This window comes from Oncorhynchus mykiss, chromosome 19 (genome assembly GCF_013265735.2).
Source record: "Oncorhynchus mykiss isolate Arlee chromosome 19, USDA_OmykA_1.1, whole genome shotgun sequence".
Taxonomy (NCBI): domain Eukaryota; kingdom Metazoa; phylum Chordata; class Actinopteri; order Salmoniformes; family Salmonidae; genus Oncorhynchus; species Oncorhynchus mykiss.
In genome coordinates, this window is record NC_048583.1 from 2,189,429 (window position 1) to 2,207,926 (window position 18,498).

The 18,498-nt window shown below is 42.7% G+C and overlaps 1 protein-coding gene and 1 pseudogene across 1 annotated transcript; both read right to left on the reverse strand.

Moving 5' to 3' along the window:
• Positions 1-18,498, reverse strand: part of LOC118941399 — a 117,537-nt pseudogene that overhangs the window by 76,769 nt on the left and 22,270 nt on the right.
• LOC118941400 (gastrula zinc finger protein XlCGF49.1-like) lies at positions 15,436-17,490 on the reverse strand. Its single transcript, XM_036953913.1, has 2 exons — positions 16,976-17,490; positions 15,436-16,172 (listed from the first exon to the last, which is right to left on the reverse strand). Exons 1-2 carry the CDS (start codon positions 17,241-17,243, stop codon positions 15,649-15,651), a joined length of 792 nt encoding a protein of 263 aa, XP_036809808.1. The 5' UTR covers positions 17,244-17,490; the 3' UTR covers positions 15,436-15,648.

Sequence of the window (18,498 nt, forward strand, 5' to 3'; positions counted from 1 at the left end):
TCTCTCCCCTCCCTTTCTCTCTCATTCTCTCTCCTCCACAAATCTCTCTCCACTCCCCTTTTCTCACCCATACCCCCTCTCTCCCCTCCCCTCCCCTCCTCTGTCCCCTCCCCTCCTCTGTCCCCTCCACTTCTCTCTCCTCTGCTCACCCCATTCCTCCCCTCTCCTCTCTCTCACGCTGCTCATCTCTCTTTCTCTCTCTCGCGCATATTCTCTCTCGTTCTCTTTCTCTCTCATAGTGTTGGACCTGTTGATCTTGACTCAGCTCATAGACCTCTAGCATCTACACCCCTCCCTTCTCCTACTCTAACATAACACCAATATAATATATAAGACATAATATATACTCTCATTCATTTACATAGAGACAGATACAATCAATGATTGACACACTGAATATACAACAGTCAGATGTATGACACCATCACAACTTAACTGACATTAGTGCCTGTCCCCAGATGGACAGTTAGACTACAGTAAAGTACATTTACAGGTGATCACATCATTGTCCTGCTTTGAGACACATTTTTACTGTCTGCTTCCAGTTGTATGTTATTTTACTAACCCTGCTAATTATAATATATCTTACAATATCAAAACATATCTCAGTAACTGTCACAAGTGTATATCATTATAACAGCATCCTACCTCTGCTCCACAACAGGGTCATCAGTATCAGTGCAGGTATCATATCTCTCTCTAACTGGGGCTCCACTGAGCGAAACAAGTCTACTGTCATGAAGAGAGGACTGAAGAGTGAGAAATACTGCTAGACTATATGACTTCTATCTCATTACTTCCTTACTTATATGTGACCCACTTTTAAGCAGACAAGATCAGTGGTTAAACCCACCTAGCTACAGGAAACACTGACATTAGAAAAACTCCACAGGAAACTGCTGACAGAGCAGCAAAGTTACACATAGTGTGTCCTATAATATCACCTCTAACTTTCTACTGCTTTAGTTCACCTCCTATAGAATATTGGCTTAATGTTCCAGCACCTAAATATAAACAGTACCAGCACCCAAAATGAGTACTGATGAGGTCTCATGTTAGAGCAGGAGAAGGGGGGATGTGGTGTAGAAGCTGTTACCCAAGTCAACTCAACAGGCCTAATGCGATATGTCAAGGTCAGGCTGGGCTGGGCTGGGCCAAGAGAGGAAAAGGTTACTGGTTATGATAACATCACTGGTGAGAAGACAGTGATAAAAATATATTCTCTCTCTCCCCCTCCTCCCTCTCTACCCTTCTTCCATTCCCCTCCCCCTCTCTGTCTCCCTCCCATCCTTTAATTTATATTAAATAAAGTAAGGGGAGGTAGAAGAAGGGGAAAGGGGGAGAAGAGGAGAGGAGGGGGGGAGAAGAGGAGAGGGGGCAGAAGAGGAGAGGAGGGGGGGAGAAGAGGAGAGAAGGGAGAAGAGGAGATGGGGAGAAGAGGTGAGGAGAGGGGGCAGAAGAGGAGAGGAGAGGGGGGAGAAGAGGAGAGGAGAGGGGGGAGAAGAGGAGAGGGGGAGATGAGAAGAAGGAAGGGGGAGAAGAGGAGAGGAGAGAAGAGAGAAGAGGAGAGAAGGGAGAAGAGGAGAGGAGAGGGGAGAGAAGAGGAGAGGAGAGAAGGGAGAAGAGGAGAGGAGAGGGGGAGAAGGGGAGAGGAGAGAAGGGAGAAGAGGAGAGGACAGGAGAGAAGGGAGAAGAGGCAGAAGAGGAGAGGAGAGGGGGAGAAGAGGAGAGGGGGGAGATGAGGAGAGGAGAGGGTGGAGAAAAGGAGAGGAGAGGAGGGAGAAGATGAGAGGAGGGGGGGAGAAGAGGAGAGGAGAGGAGGAGAAGAGGAGAGAAGGGAGAAGAGGAGAGGGGGGAGAAGAGGAGAGGAGAGAAGAGAGAAGGGGAGAGGAGAGAAGGGAGAAGAGGAGAGGGGAGAGAAGAGGAGAGAAGGGAGAAGAGGAGAGGAGGAGAAGGGGAGAGGAGAGAAGGGAGAAGAGGAGAGGAGAGGGGAGAAGAGGAGAGGAGAGGGGGGAGAAGAGGAGAGGATAGGGGGAGAAGAGGAGAGGGGGAGAAGAGGAGAGGAGAGGGGAGAAGAGGAGAGGAGAGGGGGAGAAGAGGAGAGGAGGGGGGAGAAAAGGAGAGGAGAGGGGAGAAGAGGAGAGGATAGAAGGGAGAAGAGGAGAGGGGGGGGAGAAGAGGAGAGGGGGGGGGGGAGAGGAGAGGGGGAGAAGAGAAGAGGAGAGAAGGGAGAAGAGGAGAGGAGAGGGGGAGGCCTGCCTGCAGTATATACACGAAATCAACAAAAGTATGTGGACACCTGCTCGTTGTCCGGGTTTGGCTGGGATTGGAAATAACAATTTGTTCCTAAATGACTGCGTGGGAGGATTTTCCAGACATGGTAACTCTACTGTTCTCTTTGAAGTAGATAATCAATATGAGTTTAACTACTAGACATGTGTTAGCAGAATGAAGGCTGAGCCCATCTGACTGTACAAAGCTGGATCAACATCGAGTCAACTATTAGACATGTGTTAGCAGAATGAAGGCTGAGCCCATCTGACTGTACAAAGCTGGATCAACATCGAGTCAACTACTAGACATGTGTTAGCAGAATGAAGGCTGAGCCCATCTGACTGTACAAAGCTGGATCAACATCGAGTCAACTACTAGACATGTGTTAGCAGAATGAAGGCTGAGCCCATCAGACTGTACAAAGCTGGATCAACATCGAGTCAACTATTAGACATGTGTTAGCAGAATGAAGGCTGAGCCCATCAGACTGTACAAAGCTGGATCAACATCGAGTCAACTATTAGACATGTGTTGGCAGAATGAAGGCTGAGCCCATCTGACTGTACAAAGCTGGATCAACATCGAGTCAACTATTAGACATGTGTTAGCAGAATGAAGGCTGAGCCCATCTGACTGTACAAAGCTGGATCAACATCGAGTCAACTATTAGACATGTGTTAGCAGAATGAAGGCTGAGCCCATCTGACTGTACAAAGCTGGATCAACATCGAGTCAACTATTAGACATGTGTTAGCAGAATGAAGGCTGAGCCCATCTGACTGTACAAAGCTGGATTAACATCGAGTCAACTACTAGACATGTGTTAGCAGAATGAAGGCTGAGCCCATCTGACTGTACAAAGCTGGATCAACATCGAGTCAACTATTAGACATGTGTTGGCAGAATGAAGGCTGAGCCCATCTGACTGTACAAAGCTGGATCAACATCGAGTCAACTATTAGACATGTAAAAAACAGAACATAAACAGAATCTGTGTAGATGAGGAAAGACTAACAAGACGTGTTTGGTCTGAGCCATATCTGATCTGGTGATCAAGACAACATCGGTCTGATCTTGTGAAGACCTGTGGACAGGAACATTAGATAATCAGTTATAGGCCCCAGTAGGAGTGTGCATGTCACCACCAATAGAATCTATGCCCCAATGTCTGAGCCAATAAGAGAATGGAAACTAAGCAAGTCAACAAGATTCATAAAGTGGAGTGGTGATGTTATGTAAGGATCAGACTGTATAGACTATATTACATGGATTTAGTGTATTATTGGGGCAGCAGGGTAGTGGTTAGAATGTTATGTAAGGATCAGACTGTATAGGCTATATTACATGTATTTAGTGTATTATTGGGGCAGCAGGGTAGTGGTTAGAATGTTATGTAAGGATCAGACTGTATAGGCTATATTACATGTATTTAGTGTATTATTGGGGCAGCAGGGTAGTGGTTAGAATGTTATGTAAGGATCAGACTGTATAGGCTATATTACATGTATTTAGTGTATTATTGGGGCAGCAGGGTAGTGGTTAGAATGTTATGTAAGGATCAGACTGTATAGGCTATATTACATGTATTTAGTGTATTATTGGGGCAGCAGGGTAGCCTAGTGGTTAGAATGTTATGTAAGGATCAGACTGTATAGGCTATATTACATGTATTTAGTGTATTATTGGGGCAGCAGGGTAGTGGTTAGAATGTTATGTAAGGATCAGACTGTATAGGCTATATTACATGTATTTAGTGTATTATTGGGGCAGCAGGGTAGTGGTTAGAATGTTATGTAAGGATCAGACTGTATAGGCTATATTACATGTATTTAGTGTATTATTGGGGCAGCAGGGTAGTGGTTAGAATGTTATGTAAGGATCAGACTGTATAGGCTATATTACATGTATTTAGTGTATTATTGGGGCAGCAGGGTAGTGGTTAGAATGTTATGTAAGGATCAGACTGTATAGGCTATATTACATGTATTTAGTGTATTATTGGGGCAGCAGGGTAGTGGTTAGAATGTTATGTAAGGATCAGACTGTATAGACTATATTACATGTATTTAGTGTATTATTGGGGCAGCAGGGTAGTGGTTAGAATGTTATGTAAGGATCAGACTGTATAGACTATATTACATGTATTTAGTGTATTATTGGGGCAGCAGGGTAGTGGTTAGAATGTTATGTAAGGATCAGACTGTATAGGCTATATTACATGTATTTAGTGTAGTATTGAGGCAGCAGGGTGGCCTAGTGCTTAGAATGTTATGTTAGGGGCAGACTGTATAGACTATATTACATGTATTTAGTGTATTATTGGGGCAGCAGGGTAGTGGTTAGACTGTTATGTAAGGATCAGACTGTATAGGCTATATTACATGTATTTAGTGTATTATTGGGGCAGCAGGGTAGTGGTTAGACTGTTATGTAAGGATCAGACTGTATAGGCTATATTACATGTATTTAGTGTAGTATTGGGGCAGCAGGGTAGTGGTTAGAATGTTATGTAAGGATCAGACTGTATAGGCTATATTACATGTATTTAGTGTATTATTGGGGCAGCAGGGTAGTGGTTAGAATGTTATGTAAGGATCAGACTGTATAGGCTATATTACATGTATTTAGTGTAGTATTGGGGCAGCAGGGTAGTGGTTAGAATGTTATGTAAGGATCAGACTGTATAGGCTATATTACATGTATTTAGTGTATTATTGGGGCAGCAGGGTAGTGGTTAGAATGTTATGTAAGGATCAGACTGTATAGGCTATATTACATGTATTTAGTGTATTATTGGGGCAGCAGGGTAGTGGTTAGAATGTTATGTAAGGATCAGACTGTATAGGCTATATTACATGTATTTAGTGTATTATTGGGGCAGCAGGGTAGTGGTTAGAATGTTATGTAAGGATCAGACTGTATAGGCTATATTACATGTATTTAGTGTATTATTGGGGCAGCAGGGTAGTCTAGTGGTTAGAACGTTATGTAAGGATCAGACTGTATAGGCTATATTACATGTATTTAGTGTATTATTGGGGCAGCAGGGTAGCCTAGTGGTTAGAACGTTATGTAAGGGTCAGACTGTATAGGCTATATTTCAATGACATTTAGCTTGGTGGTACAGCCCAATGTCAAAACACAGCTTTAATGTGTCCAAATGAATAACCAATATGCAGAAACCATTTGTGATACTGAAAACCTCAACATAAAATGTACCATCTGCACAAACATCTGCAACAATAATCATATTACTGAAACAAGCACCTTTTAAAATGCACCAGCACCAGAAACACTGTTGTTCTGACAAGTAGCAATAAATCACTGATATCAATTAGGGGGGAAATCAGGTTGTAGGTGCTGTTGAAACTAACACAACTAAAAACACATGGAAATGGGAGATATATTTTACCTCCCTGGTTAGAGGACAAATCAGGTTGTAGGTGCTGTTGAAACTAACACAACTAAAAACACATGGAAATGGGAGATATATTTTACCTCCCTGGTTAGAGGACAAATCAGGTTGTAGGTGCTGTTGAAACTAACACAACTAAAAACACATGGAAATGGGAGATATATTTTACCTCCCTGGTTAGAGGACAAATCAGGTTGTTGGTGCTGTTGAAACTAACACAACTAAAAACACATGGAAATGGGAGATATTTTACCTCCCTGGTTAGAGGACAAATCAGGTTGTAGGTGCTGTTGAAACTAACACAACTAAAAACACATGGAAATGGGAGATATATTTTACCTCCCTGGTTAGAGGACAAATCAGGTTGTAGGTGCTGTTGAAACTAACACAACTAAAAACACATGGAAATGGGAGATATATTTTACCTCCCTGGTTAGAGGACAAATCAGGTTGTTGGTGCTGTTGAAACTAACACAACTAAAAAAACACATGGAAATGGGAGATATATTTTACCTCCCTGGTTAGAGGACAAATCAGGTTGTTGGTGCTGTTGGAACTAACACGACTAAAAACACATGGAAATGGGAGATATATTTTACCTCCCTGGTTAGAGGACAAATCAGGTTGTTGGTGCTGTTGAAACTAACACGACTAAAAACACATGGAAATGGGAGATATATTTTACCTCCCTGGTTAGAGGACAAATCAGGTTGTTGGTGCTGTTGAAACTAACACAACTAAAAACACATGGAAATGGGAGATATATTTTACCTCCCTGGTTATAGGACAAATCAGGTTGTTGGTGCTGTTGAAACTAACAACTAAAAACACATGGAAATGGGAGATATATTTTACCTCCCTGGTTAGAGGACAAATCAGGTTGTTGGTGCTGTTGAAACTAACACAACTAAAAACACATGGAAATGGGAGATATATTTTACCTCCCTGGTTAGAGGACAAATCAGGTTGTTGGTGCTGTTGAAACTAACACAACTAAAAACACATGGAAATGGGAGATATATTTTACCTCCCTGGTTAGAGGACAAATCAGGTTGTTGGTGCTGTTGAAACTAACACAACTAAAAAACACATGGAAATGGGAGATATATTTTACCTCCCTGGTTAGAGGACAACCTGCAGAAGACAGTCAGCTACATTTTGGAGAGATGCATTTACATTTAGAGGTCGTTAAACAAAGGAACACAACACTTATTTTTCATCCCTCATCGATATCATGTTGAAATCATTTGTGTGAGAGTCTGGAGATGAGTTTGTCCTGTTAAAACTAACAGTTCAAAAACCACATGGAATCTGGGAATAATGTGTACATCACTGGTTAGAGGACAACTTGTAGAAAACATCTAGCTACATTTTGATTCAAGTGGGTCACCAATGCTGTAAGTGTAACACAGCTCTTTTTGTGTTAGTCACTTTCTGTTATATCATATAAATAGCACTCTTTCAATTCAGAGCCTGGATTTTCCCCCTGAGGCTAATATCCATATCATGCAGAAATCAATTGAACAGGGGGCAAACGTTTAGTGTTCTACATTGTGACATCATTAAAATACTCCTTCTACAATGTTAAAACATTCTACATTGTGACATCATTAAAATACTCCTACTACAATGTTAAAACATTCTACATTGTGACATCATTAAAATACTCCTACTACAATGTTTAAACATTCTACATTGTGACATCATTAAAATACTCCTTCTACAATGTTTAAACATTCTACATTGTGACATTATTAAAATACTCCTACTACAACGTTTAAACATTCTACATTGTGACATTAATTCATTGATATCATGAAACAACTCCATCATTAATGTATTTTCTGATGTTTGATCAGAGATCTTTTATCAGAGTATCTCTTGTCACATTGATCACAGCTAGGAGGTTTCTCTCCTGTGTGTGTTCTCTGGTGTATAATCAGATGACTAGATGTAGTAAAATTATTCCCACATTGTTCACAGCTATAAGGTTTCTCTCCTGTGTGTGTTCTCTGGTGTATAATCAGATGGCTGGATGTAGTAAAATTCTTCCCACATTGTTCACAACTATGAGGTTTCTCTCCTGTGTGTGTTCTCTGGTGTGATACCAGGTTGCTTGACTGAGTAAAATTCTTCCCACATTGATAACAGCTGTAAGGTTTCTCTCCTGTGTGTGTTCTCTGGTGAGATAACAAGCTGCTTGACTGAGTAAAACTCTTCCCACATTGATCACAGCTATAAGGTTTCTCTCCTGCGTGTGTTCTCTGGTGTACAATCCGATGGCTAGATGTAGTAAAACTCTTTCCACATTGATCACAGCTATAAGGTTTCTCTCCAGTGTGAATTCTCATGTGTACTTTTAGTGAATTTGATCTTAAGTAACTCTTCCCACAGTTAGAGCAGCAGTGCGATTTCTTCCCTGTTGGTCTCCACTGGTGTTTCTTGAGGTGTTCTGATCGGGAGGGACTCTTCTCTGCCCCGTCAGCTTCATGATGTTGTTGAGGCTCCCCAGAGGATCCACGATAGTCACATCTCTCTCCTGTGTGAACAACAAGTCAGACAGATGGTTAAAGGCCCACAACAGCAGAAATCCACTGTAAAAGGTGATGCCAACAGCGTAGCCATGATGTTGTACAACAATTGACATCTGTAATGAATGTTAAAATTACTTGACAATTGTCTTGAGACAGTCAAGTGAGCAACAATAGTCATATTTTGTCATGTTTTCACATTAGTCGTAACATCGATGATTGTCGGCTAGAAATAAGTTATTACAGTTGCTGAACCCCTAACAAGTGTGGCAGACAACATTTGGTCACCAATATAGGCCCCTTTCTGTGTTTGCTAAAATAGGCGCACGAGGGAAATGAATTGAATGTGAGAGTGGTTACATTTATCCAGCCCCCAGAGTGGTTACATTTATCCAGCCCCCATCCCTCAGCTGTTTACCAAACCAAGTCTCAGGGCAGCCATTTTGTTGCTGTTTAAATCCTAGGTTGTCCCTTTTAAGACAGTACTTACTAGTGTTAATCACGGCCCGGTTTCTCAAAACCATTTTACGGCTAAGTTCACCGTTAGAACCATAGGATGCGTTAAGATGCGTTGGGGAAACCGGGCCCAGATGTCCAGTTTCCTCTTCGTCCTCCTCCTCCTTTTTCGATGTGACAGTCATCTCCCCCTCCCCCTCTTTCACTCCATAAACTGCATCCTCCTCTCTCTCCGCTTCCTCTTCTTTTACTGTAACATCCTCCTCCTCTTTCACTCTGAACGAGACTTCCTTTTCTTTCACTGAAACGTCTTTCTCTTCTTCTTTCACGGTAACAGCCTCACCCTCTACTTGTTTTTGTATTGTAACATCCTCCTCCTCTTTCAGGAGAGCTTCTTTCTCCGTCCAGAAGACCTCTTCTTCTTTAGCAGGAGGAGAGTAGCTTAGTGAACTCATGGTCGGAGATGTTCGCTAGCTAGCATTAGCAACTAGCCTAGTTCTAAGCTAATTTAGCAAACCAGCTAGCTGACAAACAACGTAAATATATAATTAAATGGGCCAACACGTACATACGACAGAAGTGTGTTTAATACACAGCGACTAATGTACACCAAAACAGTGTAAAGAGAGTGAATGTTGTAGCTATGTTTGCTATAAAGCTACCGAGGTGTCTAACTGTTGTTGTTGAAGGAGCGTCCCGTCCACTAAATTATACGTCACACTGGCAGCGTCGCCTGAACCTAAAAGACGCACATCGCCATCTGCTGACTGGAGTGGCAACGCAGTTGAAGAACCAAAAGTTTATTTTTAATTTATTTCATTAAAGTTGATTATCATATTAAGTCGTTCAAAGAGAAGCATGTGTTGATTTATTCGTGTTTAATGAGTGATAATTTAAAACAAACTTTAGACCCACTACATATTTACATTGAACCATAGTTCTGACATGGATCATTTAGACCCACTACATATTTACATTGAACCATAGTTCTGACAGGGATCATTTAGACCCACTACATATTTACATTGAACCATAGTTCTGACATGGATCATTTTGACCCACTATATATTTACATTGAACCATAGTTCTGACATGGATCATTTTGACCCACTATATATTTACATTGAACCATAGTTCTGACATGGATCATTTTGACCCACTATATATTTACATTGAACCATAGTTCTGACATGGATCATTTAGACCCACTATATATTTACATTGAACCATAGTTCTGACATGGATCATTTTGACCCACTATATATTTACATTGAACCATAGTTCTGACATGGATCATTTTGACCCACTATATATTTACATTGAACCATAGTTCTGACATGGATCATTTTGACCCACTATATATTTACATTGAACCATAGTTCTGACATGGATCATTTTGACCCACTACATATTTACATTGAACCATAGTTCTGACATGGATCATTTTGACCCACTATATATTTACATTGAACCATAGTTCTGACAGGGATCATTTAGACCCACTACATATTTACATTGAACCATAGTTCTGACATGGATCATTTTGACCCCAGAGGCATATATTTTATCACAGCCAAAATGTGGTTCATTCAATTCATCCAATGTTTCATGACTTTGTAAATCAACTTGTTCTTAATACATCTAAATCCTGGTTTAGTGTTTCTGTATCAATAAGGACTTTTAACAAATTAAAATCCTTTGGAGTCATTTTGACTCCATCCAAAATCACCTTTGATAAATAAGACGTTTATTTCAAATCAAAATCACATTTTATTGGTCACATACACGTGTTTAGCAAATGTTATTGCAGGTGTAGCAAAATGCTTGTGTTTCTAGCTCCGGCAGTGCAGTAATACCTAACAAGTAATATCTAATAATTTCACAAATCTAAGTATTTGAATGTAGGTTTCTCTGTAGACATGATCCATCCCACCAGAGGGTGGAGGGGCACCTGTATCAGTGGTTTTGACCAGATAGACACCTGCAGACACACAGTATAGTGCCTCCCATGTTCTCTCCTAAGATTGGACTTTCTATACCACGTATCACCTGACTGTGTACAAAACTGCCAATGATAGAAACTTCTTCCAGTGGTATACAGTGTATTCATTAAGTATTCAGACCCCTTCACTTATTCCACATTTAGTTACATTACAGCTTCATTCTAAAATTGAATATGTTTTTCCCCTCATCAACCGACACACAATACCCCATAATAACAAACCAAAAACAGGCTTGAAATTTTTGCAAATGTATTTACTTAAGTATTCAGACCCTTTGCTATGAGACTCCAAATTGAACTCAGATGCATCCTGTTTCCATTGATCATCCTTGAGATGTTTCTACAACTTGATTGGAGTCCACCTGTGGTAAATTCAATAAATTAGACATGGTTTGGAAAGGCACACACCTGTCTATATAAGGTCCCACAGTTCACAGTGCATGTCAGAGCAAAAACCAAGCCACGAGGTCAAAGGAATTGTCGGTAGAGTTCTGAGACAGGAATGTGTCGAAGCACAGATCTGTGGAAAGGTACCAAAAATGTCTGTAGCATTGACGGTCCCCATGAACACAATGGCCGCCATCATTCTTAAATGGAAGAAGTTTGGAACCACCAATACTCTTTCTAGAGCTGGCCACCTGGCCAAACTGAGAAATCGGGGGAGAAGGGCCTTGGTCAGGGAGGTGAACAAGAACCCGATGTTCACTCTGACAGAGCTCCAGATTTCCTCTGTGGAGACTGGAGAACCTTCCAGAAGGACAACCATCTCTTCAGCACTCCACCAATCAGAGCTTAAAGTAGCGATGATTAAATTGTCAACATTTATTTCAATGGACAATTCTGTGAACTGTTCTGTGAAATGTGTTGGCTAGAGATGACTTGCAGGAGCTTGCAGGGATTTGTAGGCATGTTGTCTACTTTGATGCTAATTAGCATTTTCGAATCTGAGAGTAGAGAGAGACATCCCCATTAGTTCCTGCCAAGGCAGCAGCTACTCTCCCTGGGGTTTATTATGGATCCACATTAGTTCCTGCCAAGGCAGCATCTACTCTTCCTGGGGTTTATTATAGATCCCCATTAGTTCCTGCCAAGGCAGCAGCTACTCTTCCTGGGGTTTATTATGGATCCCCATTAGTTCCTGCCAAGGCAGCAGCTACTCTCCCTGGGTTTATTATGGATCCCCATTAGTTCCTGCCAAGGCAGCATCTACTCTTCCTGGGGTTTATTATAGATCCCCATTAGTTCCTGCCAAGGCAGCAGCTACTCTTCCTGGGGTTTATTATGGATCCCCATTAGTTCCTGCCAAGGCAGCAGCTACTCTTCCTGGGGTTTAATATGGATCCCCATTAGTTCCTGCCAAGGCAGCAGCTACTCTTCCTGGGGTTTATTATGGATCCCCATTAGTTCCTGCCAAGGCAGAAGCTACTCTTCCTGGGGTTTATTATGGATCCCCATTAGTTCCTGCCAAGGCAGCAGCTACTCTTCCTGGGGTTTATTATGGATCCCTATTAGTTCCTGCCAAGGCAGCAGCTACTCTTCCTGGGGTTTATTATGGATCCCCATTAGTTCCTGCCAAGGCAGTGGCTACTCTTCCTGGGGTTTATTATGGATCCCCATTAGTTCCTGCCAAGGCAGCAGCTACTCTTCCTGGGGTTTATTACAGATCCCCATTAGTTCCTGCCAAGGCAGCAGCTACTCTTCGTGGGGTTTATGATAGATCCCCATTAGTTCCTGCCAAGGCAGCAGCTACTCTTCCTGGGGTTAATTGTGGATCCCCATTAGTTCCTGCCAAGGCAGCAGCTACTCTTCCTGGGGTTTATTATGGATCCCCATTAGTTCCTGCCAAGGCAGCAGCTACTCTTCCTGGGGTTTATTATGGATCCCCATTAGTTCCTGCCAAGGCAGCAGCTACTCTTCATGGAGTTTATTATGGAGCCCCATTAGTTCCTGCCAAGGCAGCAGCTACTCTTCCTGGGGTTTATTATGGATCCCCATTAGTTCCTGCCAAAGCAGCAGCTACTCTTCCTGGGGTTTATTATGGATCCACATTAGTTCCTGCCAAGGCAGCAGCTACTCTTCCTGGGGTTTATTATGGATCCCCATTAGTTCCTGCCAAGGCAGCAGCTACTCTTCCTGGGGTTTAATATGGATCCCCATTAGTTCCTGCCAAGACAGCAGCTACTCTTCCTAGGGTTTATTATGGATCCCCATTAGTTCCTGCCAAGGCAGCAGCTACTCTTCATTGGGTTTATTATAGATCCCCATTAGTTCCTGCCAAGGCAGCAGCTACTCTTCCTGGGGTTTATTATGGATCCCCATTAGTTCCTGTCAAGGCAGCAGCTACTCTTCCTGGGGTTTATTATGGATCCCCATTAGTTCCTGCCAAAGCAGCAGCTACTCTTCCTGGGGTTTATTATGGATCCCCATTAGTTCCTGCCAAGGCAGCAGCTACTCTTCCTGGGGTTTATTATGGATCCCCATTAGTTCCTGCCAAGACAGCAGCTACTCTTCCTGGGGTTTATTATGGATCCCCATTAGTTCCTGCCAAGGCAGCAGCTACTCTTCATTGGGTTTATTATAGATCCCCATTAGTTCCTGCCAAGGCAGCAGCTACTCTTCCTGGGGTTTATTATGGATCCCCATTAGTTCCTGCCAAGGCATTAGCTACTCTTCCTGGGGTTTATTATGGATCCCCATTAGTTCATGCCACGGCAGCAGCTACTCTTCCTGGGGTTTATTATGGATCCCCATTAGTTCATGCCAAGGCAGCAGCTACTCTTCCTGGGGTATATTATAGATCCCCATTAGTTCCTGCCAAGGCAGCAGCTACTCTTCCTGGGGTTTATTATGGATCCGAATTAGTTCCTGCCAAGGCAGCAGCTACTCTTCCTGGGGTTTATTATAGATCCCCATTAGTTCCTGCCAAGGCAGCAGCTACTCTTCCTGGGGTTTATTATGGATCCCCATTAGTTCCTGTCAAGGCAGCAGCTACTCTTCCTGGGGTTTATTATGGATCCCCATTAGTTCCTGCCAAGGCAGCAGCTACTCTTCCTGGGGTTTATTATAGATCCCCATTAGTTCCTGCCAACGCAGCAGCTACTCTTCCTGGGGTTTATTATGGATCCCCATTAGTTCCTGCCAAGGCAGCAGCTACTCTTCCTGGGGTTTATTATGGATCCACATTAGTTCCTGCCAAGGCAGCAGCTACTCTTCCTGGGATTTATTATGGATCCCCATTAGTTCCTGCCAAGGCAGCAGCTACTCTTCCTGGGGTTTATTATGGATCCCCATTAGTTCCTGCCAAGGCAGCAGCTACTCTTCCTGGGGTTTATTATGGATCCCCATTAGTTCCTGCCAAGGCAGCAGCTACTCTTCCTGGGGTTTATTATAGATCCCCATTAGTTCCTGCCAAGGCAGCAGCTACTCTTCCTGGGGTTTATTATGGATCACCATTAGTTCCTGCCAAGGCAGCAGCTACTCTTCCTGGGGTTTATTATGGATCCCCATTAGTTCCTGCCAAGGCAGCAGCTGCTCTTCCTGGGGTTTATTATGGATCCCCATTAGTTCCTGCCAAGGCAGCAGCTGCTCTTCCTGGGGTTTATTATGGATCCCCATTAGTTCCTGCCAAGGCAGCAGCTACTCTTCCTGGGGTTTATTATGGATCCCCATTAGTTCCTGCCAAGGCAGCAGCTACTCTTCCTGGGGTTTATTATGGATCCCCATTAGTTCCTGCCAAGGCAGCAGCTACTCTTCCTGGGGTTTATTATGGATCCCCATTAGTTCCTGCCAAGGCAGCAGCTACTCTTCCTGGGGTTTATTGTGGATCCCCATTAGTTCCTGCCAAGGCAGCAGCTGCTCTTCCTGGGGTTTATTATGGATTCCCATTAGTTCCTGCCAAGGCAGCAGCTACTCTTCCTGGGGTTTATTATAGATCCCCATTAGTTCCTGCCAAGGCAGCAGCTACTCTTCCTGGGGTTTATTATGGATCACCATTAGTTCCTGCCAAGGCAGCAGCTACTCTTCCTGGGGTTTATTATGGATCCCCATTAGTTCCTGCCAAGGCAGCAGCTGCTCTTCCTGGGGTTTATTATGGATCCCCATTAGTTCCTGCCAAGGCAGCAGCTGCTCTTCCTGGGGTTTATTATGGATCCCCATTAGTTCCTGCCAAGGCAGCAGCTACTCTTCCTGGGGTTTATTATGGATCCCCATTAGTTCCTGCCAAGGCAGCAGCTACTCTTCCTGGGGTTTATTATGGATCCCCATTAGTTCCTGCCAAGGCAGCAGCTACTCTTCCTGGGGTTTATTATGGATCCCCATTAGTTCCTGCCAAGGCAGCAGCTACTCTTCCTGGGGTTTATTGTGGATCCCCATTAGTTCCTGCCAAGGCAGCAGCTACTCTTCCTGGGGTTTATTATGGATCCCCATTAGTTCCTGCCAAGGCAGCAGCTACTTTTCCTGGGGTTTATTATGGATCCCCATTAGTTCCTGCCAAGGCAGCAGCTACTCTTCCTGGGGTCCAGCTAAAATAAAGGCAGTTATACCATTTTAAAATCATGACAATAAATTCACAACACACTGTGTCCTCAGTCACCTTGTCCCAGAGAGGTTTACATGGTTATCAAAACATCACACCAGGGTGAGTCTAAACAAAACACAGCCCTGTGGGGAAAATGAATGGAACCATCTCCCTGTTTGACCTCTAGTTGTTATGGATATTATGACTCTACAGAGACACACAGTGGACGTGTCAAAATATGTTCCATTGATAAATCACACTTTATTTAACCTCAATGTCATCTTGTGTTTACATGGCATTGTAGATTTTAGCTGTATATAGGATGTATTTTGGATGTTTTCAGTGTGTTTTTAACCCTTTCAGACAATGGATTAATCACAATTAAAAATAGTGCACTAACATTACACAAAGTGAACTCAAGTCTGACAGCCCAAACAAATACACACATTCTCAGTCAAAAACACAAGTCAGAACACAGCCTCTCAATTCTCTCATGTGTTTTCAGGTTTTCTGACTGGGAAAATGTCTTTCCACAATGAGAGCAGTGGTATGTCTTCTCCTCCTGTGTATTTGTATGTATTCCTTCATGCTCTTTCAGGTACCTTAACCGGGTAAATCTCTCTCCACACTGGGAGCAGCGGTACATCTTCTTACCTGTGTGTGTCCTCTCATGCTTGTTCAGGTTTCCTACCTGGCCAAAACTCTTTCCACAATGGGAACATTTGAAAAGCTTTTCCCCTGTGTGTCCCCTCTCATGCGTTTGCAGGCTCCCTAACTGGGTAAACGTCATTCCACATTGGGAACAGTGGTAAGGCTTCTCTCCAGTGTGTATTCTCTTATGTGTTCTCAGGCTCCCTAACTGAGTAAAACTCTTTCCACACTGGGAGCAGTGATGTCGTCCTGCTGGTTTGGACGTCTCGGGGTCTGGTTTCCCTGAAGGACTCTTCCTGCTGTCAGAAGGAGAGTCTGGTCTCTCTCCTGTCAAAGACAAACAGATGATTTAATTAAACAGAGACCTGAATGAAACCTCCACATGATAAAACTTCCTATGACGTTTAATCTAGACTAGATCCCTCAATCACCTGAAGTCAGTTTTCACAAGTGTTATTAAAGCCACTACAAAATGCAGGTCTCTGTGTGGTTCTTAGTCAGAGAGGCCTATAGAATGGTCTAGAATGTCATTGTATGTTGTAGCTTTTACACCAGTCCAGCCTACGCTTGACACTCTAGCAATGATAAAGTACTTTATGATAACGCCAAAATTAAATAAACGATTTGGTATCATTTTTATTATGGAAGATTGAATAGGTGTGCTTCAAACGGTTTGCTTGTAATGATTTGTAGCCATCGTCTCGACTACCTGTGCATGAGAGTCCATTCAACTCAGTTTCCCTACCTGAAAAAAAGCCATTCCGTAAAGTGTATTCGCGCACGCAAATTCAGGAAGAAACTGAAGAGCAGATGGCCTGACCGCGTTTTGCGACTGTCGGCTCACTTGACCGCAGTCAACGGTGGGCTGGAAATCGCCTCCAGTTTAGTACAGTGGAATTGCAGTATTGAATGAAGGCAAGTCCATTCCGTGAGACATTTAAGTTGTGATTTTGGGTGCAAATCCATTGTTAAAGTTTTGTTGTTGGCCAGCTTCTTGATGGTATTCATATCTTACAGTGTAGCTTTATCAATTCCTACATTAAAAAACGGCATTTAAGGTCAGAACTAGAGTAGAATGCCGTTTTAAAACCACGTATCAGTTCAACAACTATTTTCAAGACAGGACTTACTGGTGTTACTCAGATCTTCTGTCTCATTCTCTTCTTCCCTCTCCTCCTCCTTCAATATGACAGTTATCTCTCCTTCATTCACTCCAAAAAAAGTATAATCGTTTTCTTCCTCTTCTTTCTGTGTAACAGCCTCACCCTCTACTTCTTCGTTTACTGTGACATCCTCCTCTTCATTCTCCTCTTTCACGACAACGTTCAGCCAAATACCTTCTTTCTCCTTCCAGCAGACCTCTTTTTTAGCAGGAGGGCAGTAGCTTGCTGAGCTCATGGTCGGGGATGTTAGCCAGCTAACCTAGCTAGTTAGCGACTAGCCTAGTGATAGGTTCATTTATCAAGCCAGCTACCGTTACCTGACTAAACGGAAATATGACATGAAATGGGGAAACTAGTTAAAAGACAGAATTATGTTCCAAATACAGAAGTAAATATTGACCGAAGCAGTCTGAACAGCTTGAACGTTTCCGCTAGGAAGCTACCGAGGTGGCTGACTAGATGTTGTTGAAGAAGCGTCCCGTCCACTACATTATACGTCACTCTGATAGCATCGCCTGAAAAACGCATATCGCCATCTGTTGACTGGAGTGGTTAATGCAGATAAATGTTTATTTTATTTCCAGACAAAAAGTGCATTTTTACATTTCTTTCATTAAATAATAATATAATAGTCAGACAACTGCAGATGTGTATTAAGTATGAATTTAAAACCTACTTCTACATTCTACCAACCCAACAGATGTTTCTACTACAGGGAATATTAAACAATGAGGTGGGTCTTTCCACATTCTACCAACCCAACAGATGTTTCTACTTCAGGGAATATTAACCAATGAGGTGGGTCTTTCCACATTCTACCAACCGAACAGATGTTTCTACTACAGGGAATATTAACCAATGAGGTGGGTCTTTCCACATTCTACCAACCCAACAGATGTTTCTACAATGAACACTTTCAGGTTAATTGAAGTTAAATTCCCAAAAAGCCTAAACAGGTTTGGTCATTATCAGGTATTGGAGCGTTGAAAGATGATGCACAACAACGGTTTCTTCCACGAAACCACGACTTCAATAACCACCGCGGTCAAAATAACTGTCAAGTTATTCTCCACCGAAACGACTACTGCTACAATCGACCTGTTCGCAACACATGGGTATTGGATCTAACCTCATTGATCTATCAGTAAGCTATGTTTACATGGGTATTGGATCTTACCTCATTGATCTGTCAGTAAGCTATGTTTACATGGGTATTGGATCTGACCTCATTGATCTGTCAGTAAGCTATGTTTACATGGGTATTGGATCTGACCTCATTGATCTATCAGTAAGCTATGTTTACATGGGTATTGGATCTGACCTCATTGGTCTGTCAGTAAGCTATGTTTACATGGGTATTGGATCTGACCTCATTGATCTGTCAGTAAGCTATGTTTACATGGGTATTGAATCTGACCTCATTGATCTGTCAGTAAGCTATGTTTACATGGGTATTGGATCTGACCTCATTGATCTATCAGTAACCTATG

Coding starts and splice junctions, on each gene's coding strand:
- LOC118941400 (XM_036953913.1), bottom strand. CDS start 17,243: ATGAGCTCAGCAAGCTACTGCCCTCCTGCTAAAAAAGAGGTCTGCTGG. Junction 16,173..16,975: donor AGAAGATCTGAGTAACACCA/GTAAGTCCTGTC, acceptor TGTCTTTGACAG/GAGAGAGACCAGACTCTCCT.